The sequence below is a fragment of the Entelurus aequoreus genome, linkage group LG17, assembly GCF_033978785.1.
Source record: "Entelurus aequoreus isolate RoL-2023_Sb linkage group LG17, RoL_Eaeq_v1.1, whole genome shotgun sequence".
Taxonomy (NCBI): domain Eukaryota; kingdom Metazoa; phylum Chordata; class Actinopteri; order Syngnathiformes; family Syngnathidae; genus Entelurus; species Entelurus aequoreus.
In genome coordinates this window covers 4,122,845-4,141,014 of record NC_084747.1, presented here as the reverse complement: position 1 = coordinate 4,141,014, position 18,170 = coordinate 4,122,845, and the positions used below count along the sequence as shown (strand labels likewise).

At 39.3% G+C, this 18,170-nt stretch overlaps 1 protein-coding gene across 1 annotated transcript; it reads left to right on the top strand.

Moving 5' to 3' along the window:
• Positions 1–4,338: 4,338 nt before the first annotated feature.
• Positions 4,339–17,029, top strand: coq5 (coenzyme Q5, methyltransferase). The gene is made up of 7 exons (XM_062023998.1): positions 4,339–4,576; positions 6,898–7,047; positions 7,127–7,357; positions 10,772–10,878; positions 10,942–11,030; positions 15,783–15,894; positions 16,725–17,029. The coding sequence occupies exons 1-7, from the start codon at positions 4,375–4,377 to the stop codon at positions 16,824–16,826; spliced, it is 993 nt and encodes a 330-aa protein (XP_061879982.1). The 5' UTR covers positions 4,339–4,374; the 3' UTR covers positions 16,827–17,029.
• The last annotated feature ends 1,141 nt before the right edge of the window (positions 17,030–18,170 follow it).

The window sequence follows — 18,170 nt, the reverse complement described above, 5'->3', positions numbered from 1 at the left end:
TTTCCACCTTCTGAGGTAGCATCACGGTTGCATTGGGGGTCTGTACAAGGTAAAAGTTGGATAGATGTGGCAATTTTGCAGGATCTCTGTGTGAAAGATGGTTGTCCAAATGAAAAAATATGCATTTTTACTGCCTTTTTATCTGTTGCTGTTCTGTAAAAATGGCACCAACCGTAAATGTTGGGACAAACTGTCAATATTTCGCCTTTGGACAAAGAATCAGATGCACAGAGACACACAATGCCGGGACACGTCTTTATTCCCGTTTTGCTGTGTGAAAGCGCACACAACATGCAGACTTCTGCGTGAAAGGGAATAAATGCGGGATCACGGCTCGGATCTGGCAATTCTGCAGTACCTCTTTGCGACAGGCTGATGATTAGTGACAGGCAGGTGGGAACGATGCCTGCCACTCTCTGCACTTGAGTAGACAAACACCTCTTTGAGGAAATCAAGGTGTCGAACAGGACAGTAGAGGCAACACGCGATGCCAGAACGGGACAAAAGTGGGCTTAAACTGCCAGTCCAGTCTGACGCTAACAGACCCGAACAGGGCCCGGTTTGTTTTGGGCCCTCGTTATGCAAACTCCCCTTTGTTGTCCCTGTGTGAAATGTGCAGCGCTCCCTTTCTTTCTTGTGTGTCGTGAAACGTATGTACATAGCAAAAAAAATTATGAGATTTATAATTTATACAGTAAATTATTGCTTTCTTTTGTATGTGAGTGGGAACTGTCTTATTTTTTTTATTTTTTTTTTTTGTAGGAGTCCAGTGCCTGCTTGCTTTTTATTTAACATGTCGCAGAAATAAAGTTACATGTTTTCCTACCGATGGGGTATTCATATGGATATTAAAGTCCCCCATTATGATTATATTGTCGGCGTGCGTCACTAGCTCAGCAACGAACTCTGAGAATTCACTGATAAAGTCCAAATAGGGCTCAGGGGGGCGTTAGATAACAGCCAGGTCGAGAGGTAGCGGTGTGACAGACCTCATAGTAAGCACCTCAAACGATTTATATTTATTATTTAGGTTAGGGGTAAGGTTGAAATTTTCATTGTATATTAGTGCGACACCCCCTCCCCTTTTAAGAGGACGGGCAACATGCGCATTCGTATAGTTAGGAGGAGATGCCTCATTTAGCGCAAAAAATGTGTCTGGTTTGAGCCAGGTTTCGCTAAGACCAATGACGTTAAGATTGTTGTCTTTTTGTTGTTGCCTGCTTGCTTTTTATTTAACATGTCGCAGAAATAAAGTTGCATGTTTTCCTAACACGACTTTTCTGTTCTGTGGGAAAGATCCAGGTTGAGAAAAAGCAGTACTTTCCCCCCCCCCCCCAAAAAGTGCAGCAAATGCAGCGTGACGTCTCCTGCTTCTTTTGTTGTGCTGCTAAACGCTGATGAGATATGGAGAATGGTTGCCAGACCAGTGTGACCTTTTGGCAACCCGGCCCACAACAGTGTATTAAAGGCCTCCCTCCCCTAAAAAAAAAAAAGTTAAAAGTAAAGATTTGTTTCTTTCTTGGTGACATGTGTTCCCGCTTAGTTTTCCATGTGTGACTCCATCTCAAACACGTGACATACTTTAATGCTGATGTCTTCGCGGCAAAACAAACACAAATGTTTTTGTTTATCGCAGCAAAGAACAAAGAGGCGGCGGTCATTTTTAAAAGCCAATTATAAAAGAAGTGAATCAATATTTTTAATCAGTTAAAGTAGACAAACCACAGATTGGCGAAATGATGGCTTATTGATTTGGAATTATTCGCTGTTAAAATAAATAAATAATAAAAACCATAATGGCTCTTTAGTGCCCTCAAGTGGGATGAGACGCACATGATGTCTTGCCGCTTTAATAAATGTCAAAGTGACAATTGATCACACAAAGATGATCAAAAGAATGCATCAAAAAAATGTTACGTGAATTATTGTCTAAGTTTTTAATAATATTTGTTTTTTTTTGTTTTTTTTAAAAAATATAATAATAATTGTTGTTTTTTTAATCAAACTGATTATAGTGGGTCAAGAGAAATTATTTTTTCTAGTCTGTTTTATTTACAACAATGTTTATGATTCATCTTCGTCTTGCCATAATTATTAATCAATCAATCAATGTTTATTTATATAGCCCTAAATCACAAGTGTCTCAAAGGGCTGCACAAGCCACAAAGACATCCTCGGTTGAGAGCCCACATAGGGGCAAGGAAAAACTCACTCCAGTGGGACGTCGATGAGAATGACTATGAGAAACCTTGGAGAGGACCACAGATGTTCCTCACCCATATTTAAAGGTTGAGATTTTTCATCTATTTATCTATTCTCCTACATATATTTGACACCCCTTTCTAAAAGATGTGTATTTTTGATTAATTAATTCTCAAATTCCGATATGTATGTCATCCTCATTATAAAGTTGGAGATTATTAGCTTCCTGTTTCGTCATTTTTATATTTTTGCTATTTAATCCCAATAAATTGTAAAAAAAACAACAACACATAATTATGTTAACTGAATGCCAAAAATAACACATTTTGTTATGTGTTTATTCTTAAAAAGCAATTTTAAAAGTGTGTATTTATTTATAAAAAAGGATAATAAATCCTGCCTCTCACTTTGGTAGTAGAAGGTTGTAGGGCTGCAACGAACAACTATTTTGATAGTCCATTAGTAAATAGATGCAACAGTACTTTATTGTAACTATAAATGGAAGCAATTTCATTCAACATATAAAAGCAGTTGTTTAAAAATAATGCACATATACATCATTTATTATTTAGCTATTTCTGTTATCTATATTATATATATTTAAAAAAAATAATTTTAAATGTTCTCCACTCATATTTAAAGGTTGAGATTTTTCATCTATTTATCTATTCTCCTAAAATATACATATATTTGACACCCCTTTCTAAAAGATGTGTATTTTTGATTAATTAATTCTCAAATTCCGATATGTATGTCATCGTCATTATAAAGTTGGAGATTATTAGTTTGTTTCTGCTTCCTGTTTCGTCATTTTTATATTTTTGCTATTTAATCCCAATAAATTGTAAAAAAAAAAACAACCACACAATTATGTTAACTGAATGCCAAAAATAACACATTTTGTTATGTGTTTATTCTTAAAAAGCAATTTTAAAAGTGTGTATTTATTCATAAAAAAGGATAATAAATCCTGCCTCTCACTTTGGTAGTAGAAGGTTGTAGGGCTGCAACGAACAACTATTTTGATAGTCCATTAGTAAATAGATGCAACATTGTAACTATAAATGGAAGCAATTTCATTCAACATATAAAAACAGTTGTTTAAAAATAATGCACATATACATAATTTATTATTTAGCTATTTCTGTTATCTATATTATATATATTTAAAAAAAATGTTTTTAAATGTTCCTCACCCATATTTAAAGGTTGAGATTTTTCATCTATTTATCTATTCTCCTAAAATATACATATATTTGACACCCCTTTCTAAAAGATGTGTATTTTTGATTAATTAATTCTCAAATTCCGATATGTATGTCATCCTCATTATAAAGTTGGAGATTATTAGTTTGTTTCTGCTTCCTGTTTCGTCATTTTTATATTTTTGCTATTTAATCCCAATAAATTGTAAAAAAAACAAAAAAAACAACAACACATAATTATGTTAACTGAATGCCAAAAATAACACATTTTTTTATGTGTTTATTCTTAAAAAGCGATTTTAAAAGTGTATTTATTTATAAAAAAAGGATAATAAATCCTGCCTCTCACTTTGGTAGTAGAAGGTTGTAGGGCTGCAACGAACGACTATTTTGATAGTCCATTAGTAAATAGATGCAACAGTACTTTATTGTAACTATAAATGGAAGCAATTTCATTCAACATATACAAATAGTTGTTTAAAAATAATGCACATATACATCATTTATTATTTAGCTATTTCTGTTATCTATATTATATATATTTAAAAAAAAAAAATTTAAATGTTCCCCACTCATATTTAAAGGTTGAGATTGTTCATCTACTTATCCATTCTCCTAAAATATACATATATTTGACACCCCTTTCTAAAAGATGTGTATTTTTGATTAATTAATTCTCAAATGTCGATATGTATGTCATCCTCATAAAGTTGGATATTTGTATTATTTTGTTTCTGCTTCCTGTTTCATCATTTTTATATTTTTGCTATTTAATCCCAATAAATTTTAAAACATATGAATACGTTAACTGAATGCCAAAACTAACACATTTAGCTATGTGTTTATTCTTACAAGTCATTTTAAAAAGTTTTATTTATTTATATTTTTTTTAAAAAAAGGATATTGGACCTGATTGTCGCCAGCCGGTGACGTCAGAGCGTCGCACACTCCCTGATGCTGTGTCAAGATGGCGGTCTACTTGAGAAGGCTCGTCCGGAGGGTCGTCCGTCTTTCTCCCGCAGACTGCGGCGTCCCCGCGGCCGCGTTCTCCCGGCTGTCAGGTCGGTGTTGGACGCCGCCGTCCTGTCGTCGTTTTAGCCAAGAAACCGGAGAGAAAAACACTCATTTCGGTTTCGAGAGCGTCCCGGAAGAGGAAAAGGCAAAGAAAGGTACGAACTTTTTTTCAAACTAAAGCGCATAAATGTTTCTTCATCGGTGTAAACAACCTCTCTGGATGAATAAACTCATATTTATAGGCTGAAAATGTATCTTGTAAACTTTGTATTTTATTTTTATTTATTTATTTTTAATTTTTTTATTTATCTCCTTCATTGATGTGGATTTTTGCTGAACAGACAATTAAAGTTTAGCAACAAAACACATATTTACACACCTATGCTTGAGAAGGAACAGGATGAAGAAAATGTTATATTTCCTGCGCCCTTCAACATAAAAGTAGTCTTAATTCATGGATAGCCCAATTCATGAGCATACAAACCAAACAAATGCATCCAAATATAATGAAAACAAACAAAAAACACAACAAGTGCAAAACTTCATGAAGTACAAACCGAACAAAAAAAGTAATATACACATCACGGGATGATACAAAACAAATAAAAAAAAACAGACACAAGCATACAAACCAAACAAATACATCCAAATATAATGAAAACAAACAAAAAACAAGTTCAAAACTTCATGAAGTACAAACAAACAAATACATCCAAATATATATATGGATCTAACATAATAGTGTGAGAGTCCAGTCCATAGTGGATCTAACATAATAGTGAGAGTCTAGTCCATAGTGGATCTAACATAATAGTGTGAGAGTCCAGTCCATAGTGGATCTAACATAATAGTGTGAGAGTCCAGTCCATAGTGGATCTAACATAATAGTGTGAGAGTCCAGTCCATAGTGGATCTAACATAATAGTGTGAGAGTCCAGTCCATAGTGGATCTAACATAATAGTGTGAGAGTCCAGTCCATAGTGGATCTAACATAATAGTGAGAGTCCAGTACATAGTGGATCTAACATAATAGTGAGAGTCCAGTCCATAGTGGATCTAACATAATAGTGATAGTCCAGTCCATAATGGGTCTAACATAATAGTGAGAGTCCAGTCCATAGTGGATCTAACATAATAGTGTGAGAGTCCAGTCCATAATGTATCTAACATAATAGTGAGAGTCCAGTCCATAGTGGATCTAACATAATAGTGTGAGAGTCCAGTCCATAGTGGATCTAACATAATAGTGTGAGAGTCCAGTCCATAGTGGATCTAACATAATAGTGTGAGAGTCCAGTCCATAGTGGATCTAACATAATAGTGAGAGTCCAGTCCATAGTGGATCTAACATAATAGTGAGAGTCCAGTCCATAGTGGATCTAACATAATAGTGATAGTCCAGTCCATAATGGGTCTAACATAATAGTGAGAGTCCAGTCCATAGTGGATCTAACATAATAGTGTGAGAGTCCAGTCCATAATGTATCTAACATAATAGTGAGAGTCCAGTCCATAGTGGATCTAACATAATAGTGTGAGAGTCCAGTCCATAGTGGATTTAACATAATAGTGAGAGTCCAGTCCATAGTGGCTCTAACATAATAGTGAGAGTCCAGTCCATAGTGGATCTAACATAATAGTGTGAGAGTCCAGTCCATAGTGGATCTAACATAATAGTGTGAGAGTCCAGTCCATAGTGGATCTAACATAATAGTGTGAGAGTCCAGCCCATAGTGGATCCATCATAATAGTGATAGTCCAGTCCATAGTGGATCTAACATAATAGTGAGAGTCCAGTCCATAGTGGATCTAACATAATAGTGTGAGAGTCCAGTCCATAGTGGAGCTAACATAATAGTGAGAGTCCAGTCCATAGTGGATCTAACATAATAGTGTGAGAGTCCAGCCCATAGTGGATCTAACATAATAGTGATAGTCCAGTCCATAGTGGATCTAACATAATAGTGAGAGTCCAGTCCATAGTGGATCTAACATAATAGTGTGCGAGTCCAGTCCATAGTGGATCTAACATAATAGTGAGAGTCCAGACCATAGTGGATCTAACATAATAGTGAGAGTCCAGTCCATAGTGGATCTAACATAATAGTGTGAGAGTCCAGTCCATAGTGGATCTAACATAATAGTGTGAGAGTCCAGTCCATAGTGGATCTAACATAATAGTGAGAGTCCAGTCCATAGTGGATCTAACATAATAGTGTGAGAGTCCAGTCCATAGTTGGGCCAGCAAGAGATTATTAGCTGACTTTTTTATTTAAAATGCATAAAAAACAAGGGTGCTTGTCCCACATTATGAATGTGAATGATAGACACAATAAAAAAAAAGTGCCTTGAGAAAGATATGGTTTCAAAACAATTGAGGCATAAAAATGACCATCAAAGCTTCAGATGCTGTTGCATGACAATGAATGCAAGAAGGTAAATCCAGGACATGTACTGAGGATGTTTTCTGTTCAGTGTATGGGGTGTTTGAGAATGTGGCCCAGAAGTATGACATCATGAATGACGCCATGAGTCTGGGGATTCATCGACTGTGGAAAGACGCGCTGCTGCACGTCATGCACCCTCAGCCTGGGACGCGCCTGCTGGATGTGGCGGGCGGGACAGGTGCACAAGTTGTACCTCAACACATGGACCTTGTCTGACTCTTCTGTACCTAAAGCCGTGTCCTCTTTTGGCGTGCAAGGTGACATCGCATTGCGTTTCCTGGACTACGTCCAATCACAGAAGGAGCGTCAGACGAGGCGGCTGGCGCGCACCACGCAGTCGCCGTCGTGGCAGGACATCTCGGACAACTACTCCGGACAGGAAGACGGGGAGGTGGTGGAGGCGGAATGCAGGGCGGTGGTCTGCGACATAAACAAGGAGATGCTGAAAGTGGGCAAGGAGAAAGCCGACAACATGGGCGTCAGTGCTGGTGAGCATTTCAATCAATCAATCAATCAATCAATCAATCAATGTTTATTTATATAGCCCTAAATCACAAGTGTCTCAAAGGGCTGCACAAGCCACAACGACATCCTCGGTTCAAAGCCCACATAAGGGCAAGGAAAAACTCACAACCCGGTGGGACGTCGATGTGAATGACTCTAAAAAACCTTGGAGAGGACCGCATATGTGGGTGACCCCCCCATAGTGGATCTAACATAATAGGGAGAGTCCAGTCCATAGTGGATCTAACATAATAGTGAGAGTCCAGTCCATAGTGGATCTAACATAATAGTGAGAGTCCAGTCCATAGTGGATCTAACATAATAGTGTGAGAGTCCAGTCCATAGTGGATCTAACATAATAGTGAGAGTCCAGTCCATAGTGGATCTAACATAATAGTGTGAGATTCCAGTCCATAGTGGATCTAACATAATAGTGTGAGAGTCCAGTCCATAGTGGATCTAACATAATAGTGAGAGTCCAGTCCATAGTGGATCTAACATAATAGTGTCAGAGTCCAGTCCATAGTGGCTCTAACATAATAGTGTGAGAGTCCAGTCCATTGTGGATCTAACATAATAGTGAGAGTCCAGTCCATAGTGGCTCTAACATAATAGTGTGAGAGTCCAGTCCATAGTGGATCTAACATAATAGTGAGAGTCCAGTCCATAGTGGATCTAACATAATAATGTGAGAGTCCAGTCCATAGTGGATCTAACATAATAGTGAGAGTCCAGTCCATAGTGGCTCTAACATAATAGTGAGAGTCCAGTCCATAGTGGATCTAACATAATAGTGTGAGAGTCCAGTCCATAGTGGATCTAACATAATAGTGAGAGTCCAGTCCATAGTGGCTCTAACATAATAGTGAGAGTCCAGTCCATAGTGGATCTAACATAATAGTGAGAGTCCAGTCCATAGTGGCTCTAACATAATAGTGAGAGTCCAGTCCATAGTGGATCTAACATAATAGTGTGAGAGTCCAGTCCATAGTGGATCTAACATAATAGTGTAAGAGTCCGGTCCATAGTGGATCTAACATAATAGTGTAAGAGTCCAGTCCATAGTGGATCTAACATAATAGTGTAAGAGTCCAGTCCATAGTGGATCTAACATAATAGTGTAAGAGTCCGGTCCATAGTGGATCTAACATAATAGTGAGAGTCCAGTCCATAGTGGATCTAACATAATAGTGTGAGAGTCCAGTCCATAGTGGATCTAACATAATAGTGTAAGAGTCCAGTCCATAGTGGATCTAACATAATAGTGTGAGAGTCCAGTCCATAGTGGATCTAACATAATAGTGAGAGTCTAGTCCATAGTGGATCTAACATAATAGTGAGAGTCCAGTCCATAGTGGATCTAACATAATAGTGAGAGTCCAGTCCATAGTGGATCTAACATAATAGTGAGAGTCTAGTCCATAGTGGATCTAACATAATAGTGAGAGTCTAGTCCATAGTGGATCTAACATAATAGTGAGAGTCCAGTCCATAGTGGATCTAACATAATAGTGAGAGTCCAGTCCATAGTGGATCTAACATAATAGTGAGGGTCCAGTCCATAGTGGATCTAACATAATAGTGAGAGTCTAGTCCATAGTGGATCTAACATAATAGTGAGAGTTTAGTCCATAGTGGATCTAGCATAATAGTGAGAGTCCAGTCCATAGTGGATCTAACATAATAGTGAGAGTCCAGTCCATAGTGGATCTAACATAATAGTGAGAGTCCAGTCCATAGTGGATCTAACATAATAGTGAGAGTCCAGTCCATAGTGGATCTAACATAATAGTGTGAGAGTCCAGTCCATAGTGGATCTAACATAATAGTGAGAGTCCAGTCCATAGTGGCTCTAACATAATAGTGAGAGTCCAGTCCATAGTGGATCTAACATAATAGTGAGAGTCCAGTCCATAGTGGATCTAACATAATAGTGTGAGAGTCCAGTCCATAGTGGATCTAACATAATAGTGAGAGTCCAGTCCATAGTGGCTCTAACATAATAGTGAGAGTCCAGTCCATAGTGGATCTAACATAATAGTGAGAGTCCAGTCCATAGTGGCTCTAACATAATAGTGAGAGTCCAGTCCATAGTGGATCTAACATAATAGTGTGAGAGTCCAGTCCATAGTGGATCTAACATAATAGTGTAAGAGTCCGGTCCATAGTGGATCTAACATAATAGTGTAAGAGTCCAGTCCATAGTGGATCTAACATAATAGTGTGAGAGTCCAGTCCATAGTGGATCTAACATAATAGTGTAAGAGTCCGGTCCATAGTGGATCTAACATAATAGTGAGAGTCCAGTCCATAGTGGATCTAACATAATAGTGTGAGAGTCCAGTCCATAGTGGATCTAACATAATAGTGTAAGAGTCCAGTCCATAGTGGATCTAACATAATAGTGTGAGAGTCCAGTCCATAGTGGATCTAACATAATAGTGAGAGTCTAGTCCATAGTGGATCTAACATAATAGTGAGAGTCCAGTCCATAGTGGATCTAACATAATAGTGAGAGTCCAGTCCATAGTGGATCTAACATAATAGTGAGAGTCTAGTCCATAGTGGATCTAACATAATAGTGAGAGTCTAGTCCATAGTGGATCTAACATAATAGTGAGAGTCCAGTCCATAGTGGATCTAACATAATAGTGAGAGTCCAGTCCATAGTGGCTCTAACATAATAGTGAGGGTCCAGTCCATAGTGGATCTAACATAATAGTGAGAGTCTAGTCCATAGTGGATCTAACATAATAGTGAGAGTTTAGTCCATAGTGGATCTAGCATAATAGTGAGAGTCCAGTCCATAGTGGATCTAACATAATAGTGAGAGTCCAGTCCATAGTGGATCTAACATAGTAGTGAGGGTCCAGTCCATAGGGGATCTAAAATAATAGTGTGAGAGTCCAGTCCATAGTGGATCTAACATAATATTGTGAGAGTCCCGTCCATAGTGGATCTAACATAATAGTGCGAGTCTAGTCCATAGTGGCTCTAACATAATAGTGCGAGTCTAGTCCATAGTGGATCTAAAATAATAGTGTGAGAGTCCAGTCCATAGTGGCTCTAACATAATAGTGAGAGTCCAGTCCATAGTGGATCTAACATAATAGTGAGAGTCCAGTCCATAGTGGATCTAACATAATAGTGAGAGTCCAGTCCATAGTGGATCTAACATAATAGTGAGAGTCCAGTCCATCGTGGGGCCAGCAGGAGACCATCCCGAGCGGAGACAGCACGGTTTTAGAAGCACTTTTTCAGGAATTACTGCAAAAATTCTAGTCCTGAACTATATTGGTCCGTCTGTTGCCATCCATGGTCCGGATTTGGCTTGTGTGCCAGCAGTGGAGTAGTTGTGTTTGTGTGTTTTTATGTGTGTGTGTATATGTGTGTGTAAGGTCTGTCGTGGGTGGTGGGGGACGCAGAGGAGCTGCCGTTTGACGACAACCAGTTTGACATTTACACCGTCGCCTTTGGCATCCGTAACGTCACCCACATAGAGAAGGTAAGAGGCTTCAGCGTCGCCGCGGTAACGAGGAATACATAATGAACGACATGCCCTGTTCAGGCCCTGCAGGAGGCGCTGCGTGTCCTGAAGCCCGGCGGAAGGTTCATGTGCTTGGAGTTCAGCAAAGTAACAAATCCTGTATTGGCAAAGTAAGTATCGCACCAACATGGAGCCTTGATGAGGTGATACCACAAAAATGCATTTGGTTGAAATAATCCCATCAAAAGTGAGCATTGTTACTCTTATTAGATGGTAGTGTAGTCAGGTGGCGCCATCTGCTGGTTATAGGTCTGCATCGATATTTCACTGAACATAAGAACTGTATCCATGACATTTTGACTGGCCTTACTGGAATTGAGTAGTATTTTTTGCCTTATTGGTAGGGATGATGTTTGATAAGAAATTATCGAGTTCGAGCCCATTATTGAATCCTCTTATCGAACCGATTCCTTATCGATTCTCTTATAGAATCCAGATAGGTTGTTGTATATGGAAAAAAACACACAATATTTGGTTTAACAAAAGCTCACTTTTATTTTATAAGAAAAAAATCAAATAAATAAAAAAATATTGACTGTTGTTACCCCCCTAAAAAAATCAAATCAAATAAATATTGACTATTGTTACCCAAAGTATATTAAGTGGGATTTTTCAAAAAAACAAATATATACAGTAACACAAAAACAACCTGTCTCTGTGATCACTGTAGGTGTATAAATAATAATATAGTGTTAAATAAAATCAGTCCCTTGGGCAAAAAACTGAAAATAATACAGCTCTCCAAAAAGTGCACTTCTGCTGCTATTGGAACATACTAACTACACACACTATGACACTAAGAACGCCACAGTCTCTCAATCAACAATTCTGCAGTCCTGGTTGACATAAGAGGTAACCTTATTTTAGCCTAAAGGCTACAAGTGAGCAGATATGGATATTAACCGGCAACAGTTAACGTTAGTTACTCACCGGTACTATCACCGGAACTGGGGCTGCAGGTTGAAGCACAGGAAGAGGGGCGTGCTCCGTCATCTCTGTCGCTGCTTCTCCACGTGTCGAAGACACGACACGGTTCTCGAACGTTCAGGTTATGTGCGGCCTGAACATGTTTCAACATGTTTGTTGTACTGCTCCCCTTACATGAGAGCGAAGCCTGGCAATAATTGCATATTGCCGTTTCCTCGTCGTATTTTTTTGTAAAATGAAGCCATGCCTTTAGGCGTTTTTTCCGGTCCATTATTTTTGTCGCTTTCTGTATCTGCCGCCTAATGACTGAGCTACGTCATTTCCTGTGATGTCCCACAGGAAATGCCCTGTGGGACATCACGGGATTCGTTCCCAGGGATTCGAATAAAGAACCAACTCTTTTTCTTTACTATAGTGGCCTCGATAACGGGAACCGGTTCTCAAAAATGGATTTGAGTCCATATAATCGGTTCTTTTTTTATCGAACAACCGGGAGAACCGGTTTCGAACATCATCCCTACTTATTGGTACTATTTTTAAGCAGTTTTTCCAAATATGTGCCTCTACTTTTACTGTTGATCAGAGATGTGATATTTGTCCTTCCCTGCCTTAATGTGTCAATTTAATACAAAAACAAAAAAACACGTGACCAATACTACTACTGTGTTGCTTGACATTGAAGAACCAGACTGTGTTTTTTTAGGAAGCCCTTTTTTTGGGCGTATGAGTGACAGATCTTACTGAAAGAAGTCGGAGTCAGCTTTTGTCGCCATTGTCAATCTAAGTGGAGTTGAGAAAAAGTTTTGGGATGATGTGAATCTTATACTGTACCAGGCCTGGGCAATTATTTTGACTCGGGAGGGCCAAATTTAGAGAAAAAAATGTGTCTGGGGTCCGGTATATCTATGTTTAGGAACACTAATACAAAACCTCACAATAATGACTGATTGAATGCTAAAAATGTTATGACAGACCGCCTTAAAAAATGGAATGGAATTTGAATTTTTTTTACTGAATGAGACAGCCAGAATGTACATGAAAATAAAGAATGTGGGATTTACGATATTAACTATGAAGGATAAAACACTGAATATTGACAACATATGAACATCACAACCCCTCTCCATCCACATATTTTACAATCGAGCGAAATGCAACAAACACAGCGAAATATGAAAGCGAAGGGTAAAAAAACCAAACACCTACTATCTGATATATCTGATGTATCACTAAGCTTTACAACTTTGTTGTAAAAATCTCCTTCCGCGTCTGTCCCTGACACCCGCATTTCAGGCTGGCCGCTCTGGAAACACTCTGTGGAAACGCTCCCCACCCACACTGCTTGGTGCCTCGTCTGAGCTGCTGTGACTTAGATTACCATAGTAACTAATTAGATTACCATAGTAACTAGTATATCATGCAAAAGCGCAGATTCCAACCATTGAAATTAGAGATGATAATATCGGACTGCCGATATTATCGGCCGATAAACGCTTTAAAATGTAATATCGGAAATTATCAAAAAGTAAAATGTATGACTTTTTAAAAGGCCGCTGTGTACACGGACGTAGGGAGAAGTACAGAGCGCCAATAAACCTTAAAGGCACTGCCTTTGCGTGCCGGCCCAGTCACATAATATCTACGGCTTTTCACACACACAAGTGAATGGTCAACAGCCATACAGGTCACACTGAGGGTAGCCGTATAAACAACTTTAACACTGTTACAAATATGCGCCACACTGTGAACCCACACCAAACAAGAATGACAAACACATTTTGGGGAGAACATCCGCACCGTAACACAACATAAACACAACAGAACAAATACCCAGAACCCCTTGCAGCACTAACTCTTCCGGGACGCTACAATATACACCCCCCCGCTACCCCAAAAAACCCCGCCCACCTCAACCTCCTCATGCTCTCTCATGGAGAGCATGTCCCAAATTCCAAGCTGCTGTTTTGAGGCATGTTAAAAAAAATAATGCACTTTGTGACTTCAATAATAAATATGGCAGTGCCATGTTGGCATTTTTTTCCCCCCATAACTTGAGTTGATTTATTCTTGGAAAACCTTGTTACATTGTTTAATGCATCCAGCGGGGCATCACAACTAAATTAGGCATAATAATGTGTTAATTCCACCACTGTATATATCGGGATATCGGCAAAATGCCATTATCGGACATCTCTAATTTAAATACTTTGTATAGTTGAAGACTTACGGTCATTAGAAAACATCACTGCACATCATAATGGCAGCTATACTTTCCATCTTAAAGATCTAAAAATTGGCCAGATTGAAAAGCTTAACGGGCCTTAATTTGCCCAGGACTGTCTTATACAGTCGTACCTCAACCTAAGAGTTTTGAGATAAGAGCTGTCTCGACTAATTTTTGTGCTTTAAGTTGCAAGCAAAATGGCGTAAGAAATGTCAGAGTGAACCCCCTGAGATCCAATCCAAACATCCGGTCTTACTTGCTGGCATTGGCTTGTAGTGAAAGATGGACATAACTTTGTTTTTCCAAGCGTGGGAAAGAAGAAAGTGAGTGTGAAGAATAAGTGGAGAATATGAATTAAAGTAAAGAAAGAAATCATCAAAAACATGACCAAGCGAGGGGTGGACTTGGTGAAACAATGTGAGCAATGCACTGCTAGTCTTCATGCTGATCTAAGCAGTGTTTCCCACACATTCATTTATTTGTGGCGGCCCGCCACAAAATAATTTATTTATTTATTTATTTTTTGTCCTGTCCAGCTTCTCAGGCAAATCATATAGTTGATGTAGATGCCCATATAGGCTGTTCAGATTTACTTTACAAAAGAGAAGTGTAGGATCAAGATTTTTGGAGCTCTTTGTTCAGTGGTTCAGATGTTTGATGAAGCTTTGTGTCTATCTACCACCACTACTGTTTTCTGTTTATTTGTTACTGACTGTGGCAGGACACCTCTGCCTCTGTTTCACTTTATGTTGCTGGTAAATAATATGGTTGTAGTAGTAGGCTAAAGTTAAATTATTTAGTATGCACTAATTAAAGGGGCAGAGCTTTAAGAGACATTTTAGCTTTTATATTTTTACAAGATATATTTTTTGTAAGAACCACAATCAATAAATATATTTCAGTGAATAACTTATTGTTCAAATCTGTATATAAATATGTACATAAAGTGTTGTAATTATATTGTAAAATGGATGGATGGATGGACGTTTAAAACAAAACTGTTATTATTAATTAGTAAGTATACATTTTTTTGAGCCTTTTTAGAGAAAATCATATCGTTGTAGTAAATTATGCAAATTACTCGATGATGTCATGGTGACCACGCCCATAGCCACGCCCACACCGCCACAGGTATCTTGGCAGGTTCTGGGAAACACTGTCTAAGTAACACCACACCAGTCGATATTGTGAAAATAATGTCTAAATGGCGGACGTTAAACCGTTAAAGTATGGAAAAGCTGCTGATGTGTTTGACGGAGAAGAAGCTGGAATTAGATACGAAGTGTTTTGAGTTAAGAGCTCCGTCACAGAACCAATTAAGCTTGTAAGTTGAGGTACTACTGTTGGGCCAAATAAGGTTTATTTCCTGTTTACTGTTTGGCTCACTGACCACAGTCGCACCTTTTTGTATGACTTTCTGCACAGTTGTTTGTCTCATAAAAAATAAACTATGATATCTGCAGGTCAATTGTAGTTTCTTCTTTAATCCAGCAGATGGCGCCACTATGGAACGTAGTATTAGTGCGGCTTCAATACATTATATACCCACCACTCTGCTCAGCAACCTAGGTTTAGGGTTACGGTTTTAGTTGGGTTGGTTAAGGTTATATTGGAGATGGGGTTTTTAATTTCTGTTAAGTGTCGAGTTCGAGTGTTTTGTTTGGGTTTGGAGTTAATTAAGAGCTCAACTGTTTGTTTTTTCTTTTTTTAGGCTTTATGATGCTTACAGCTTCCAGGTCATCCCAGTTTTAGGAGAAGTGATTGCTGGAGACTGGAAGTCCTACCAGTACTTAGTAGAAAGCATCCGCAAGTTTCCTGCCCAGGTGAGAGGAAATTTACACGCTTGAGTCTAGATCAGGGCAGCACGGTGGAACAGGGGTTAGTGCGTTTGTGCCTCACAATACGAAGATCCTGAGTTCTATCCCGGGCTGGGGATATTTCTGTGTGGAGTTTGCATGTTCTCCCCGTGACTGCGTGGGTTCCCTCCGGCTTCCTCCCGCCTCCAAAGACATGCACCTGGGGATAGGCCCCTCCCACCTCCAAAGACGTGCACCTGGGGATAGGCTCCTCCCACCTCCAAAGACATGCACCTGGGGATAGGTTGATTGGCAACACTAAATTGGTCCCTAGTGTGTGAATGTGAGTGTGAATGTTGTCTGTCTATCTGTGTTGGCCCTGTGATGAGGTGGCGACTTGTCCAGGGTGTACCCCGCCTTCTGCCCGAATGCAGCTGAGATAGGCTCCAGCACCCCCCCGCCACCCCGAAAGGGACAAGCGGTAGAAAATGGATGGCTGGATGGAGTCTAGATCAGTGATTCTCAAACTGTGGTATGCGAGCTCCATCTAGTACGCCAAAGAATCACTTGATTTAAGTACAGTGTTTTATTTTCCTATATTCAAACACAGTGTTACTATTCAAACTGTGTCTAAAGTTACGGTGGACAAAAATGTTAAATATACTTCTTAAGTAAGACCTGTGCCTTGTTTTTAATGAATACTTAGGCGTATTACACTACTGTATTTTTTATTTTGGCTATTATGGTGCTACTTGGAAAGGAGTTTGAGAATTGCTTCTGCTGCCCCCGAGTGGCCAAGAAGGCAAACTGCATCAGACACTTAACCACAACCATGCCGTTTTTTTCCTCCCCTGCAGGATGAGTTCAAAGAGATGATGGAGGATGCAGGCTTCTTCTGTGTGCAGTACCACAACCTGACTGCAGGAGTGGTCTCTCTTCACTCCGGGTTCAAGCTGTGACGTCTTGATAAAAGACCACACAGATCCATGGACACGTTCCTTGCATGAGGCCTCAGCTCCTGTCTGCTCAGGTCGGAGGTCAGTCTACGTTATTATATTTCAAACCGCATTCATGAGCACCAGCGGCCAAAACAAGTGCAATGTTGACTTATGACTTATCCAACTCCTGTCTTTCAGTTGTAATAAATGAATATTATGTTTTTTATTGTTAGTTAATGTATTAAATGTTATTTTAATGAACAATTCAGTATGGGAACCAAATTTCTTGGGCTGGATGATATTTATTTTTAAGCCGTTGCTTCTTTTTTTTTAAAGGTACATTTAAAGGCCTACTGAAAGCCACTACTAGCGACCACGCAGTCTGATAGTTTATATATCAATGATGAAATCTTAATATTGCAACACATGCCAATACGGCCGGTTAACTTATAAAGTGACATTTTAAATTTCCCGCCACACTTCCGCTTGAAAACGTTTTATTATGCTGACGTATGCGCGTGACGTCACGAGGGCAAGGGAAGTATTCGGAGCCGTAGAATCCAATACAAAAAGCTCTGTTTTCATTTCATAATTCCACAGTATTCTGGACATCTGTGTTGGTGAATCTTTTGCAATTTGTTTAATGAACAATGGAGGCTGCAAAGAAGAAAGCTGTAGGTGGGATCGGTGTATTAGCGGCTGGCTGTAGCAACACAACAAGGACTACTTACTTGGATAGCAGACGCCTAGCCGATGCTAGCCGCCAACCCCCCCTTCGTCGCGCCGTCGATCGCTGGAACGCAGGTGAGCACGGGTGTTGAGGAGCAAATGAGGGCTGGCTGGCATAGGTGGAGCGCTAATGTTTTTATCATAGCTCTGTGAGGTCCGGTTGCTAAGTTAGCTTCAGCGTCGTTAGCAAAAGCATTGTTAAGCTTTGCCAGGCTGAGAATTATTAACCGTGTAGTTACATGTCCATGGTTTAATAGTATTGTTGATCTTCGGTCTATCCTTCCAGTCAGGGATTTATTTATTTTGTTTCTAACTGCATTTGAGAACGATGCTATCACGTTAGCTCAGTAGCTAAGTGTGTCACCGATGTATTGTCGTGGAGATAAAAGTCACTGTGAATGTCCATTTTGCGTTCTCGACTCTCATTTTCAAGAGGATATAGTATCCGAGGTGGTTTAAAATACAAATCCGTGATCCACAATAGAAAAAGGAGAGAGTGTGGGCCAATGAGCCAGCTTGTACCTAAGTTACGGTCAGAGCGAAAAAAGATACGTCCTGCACTGCCTCTAGTTCTTCACTCTAACGTTCCTCATCCACGAATCTTTCATCCTCGCTCAAATTAATGGGGTAATCGTC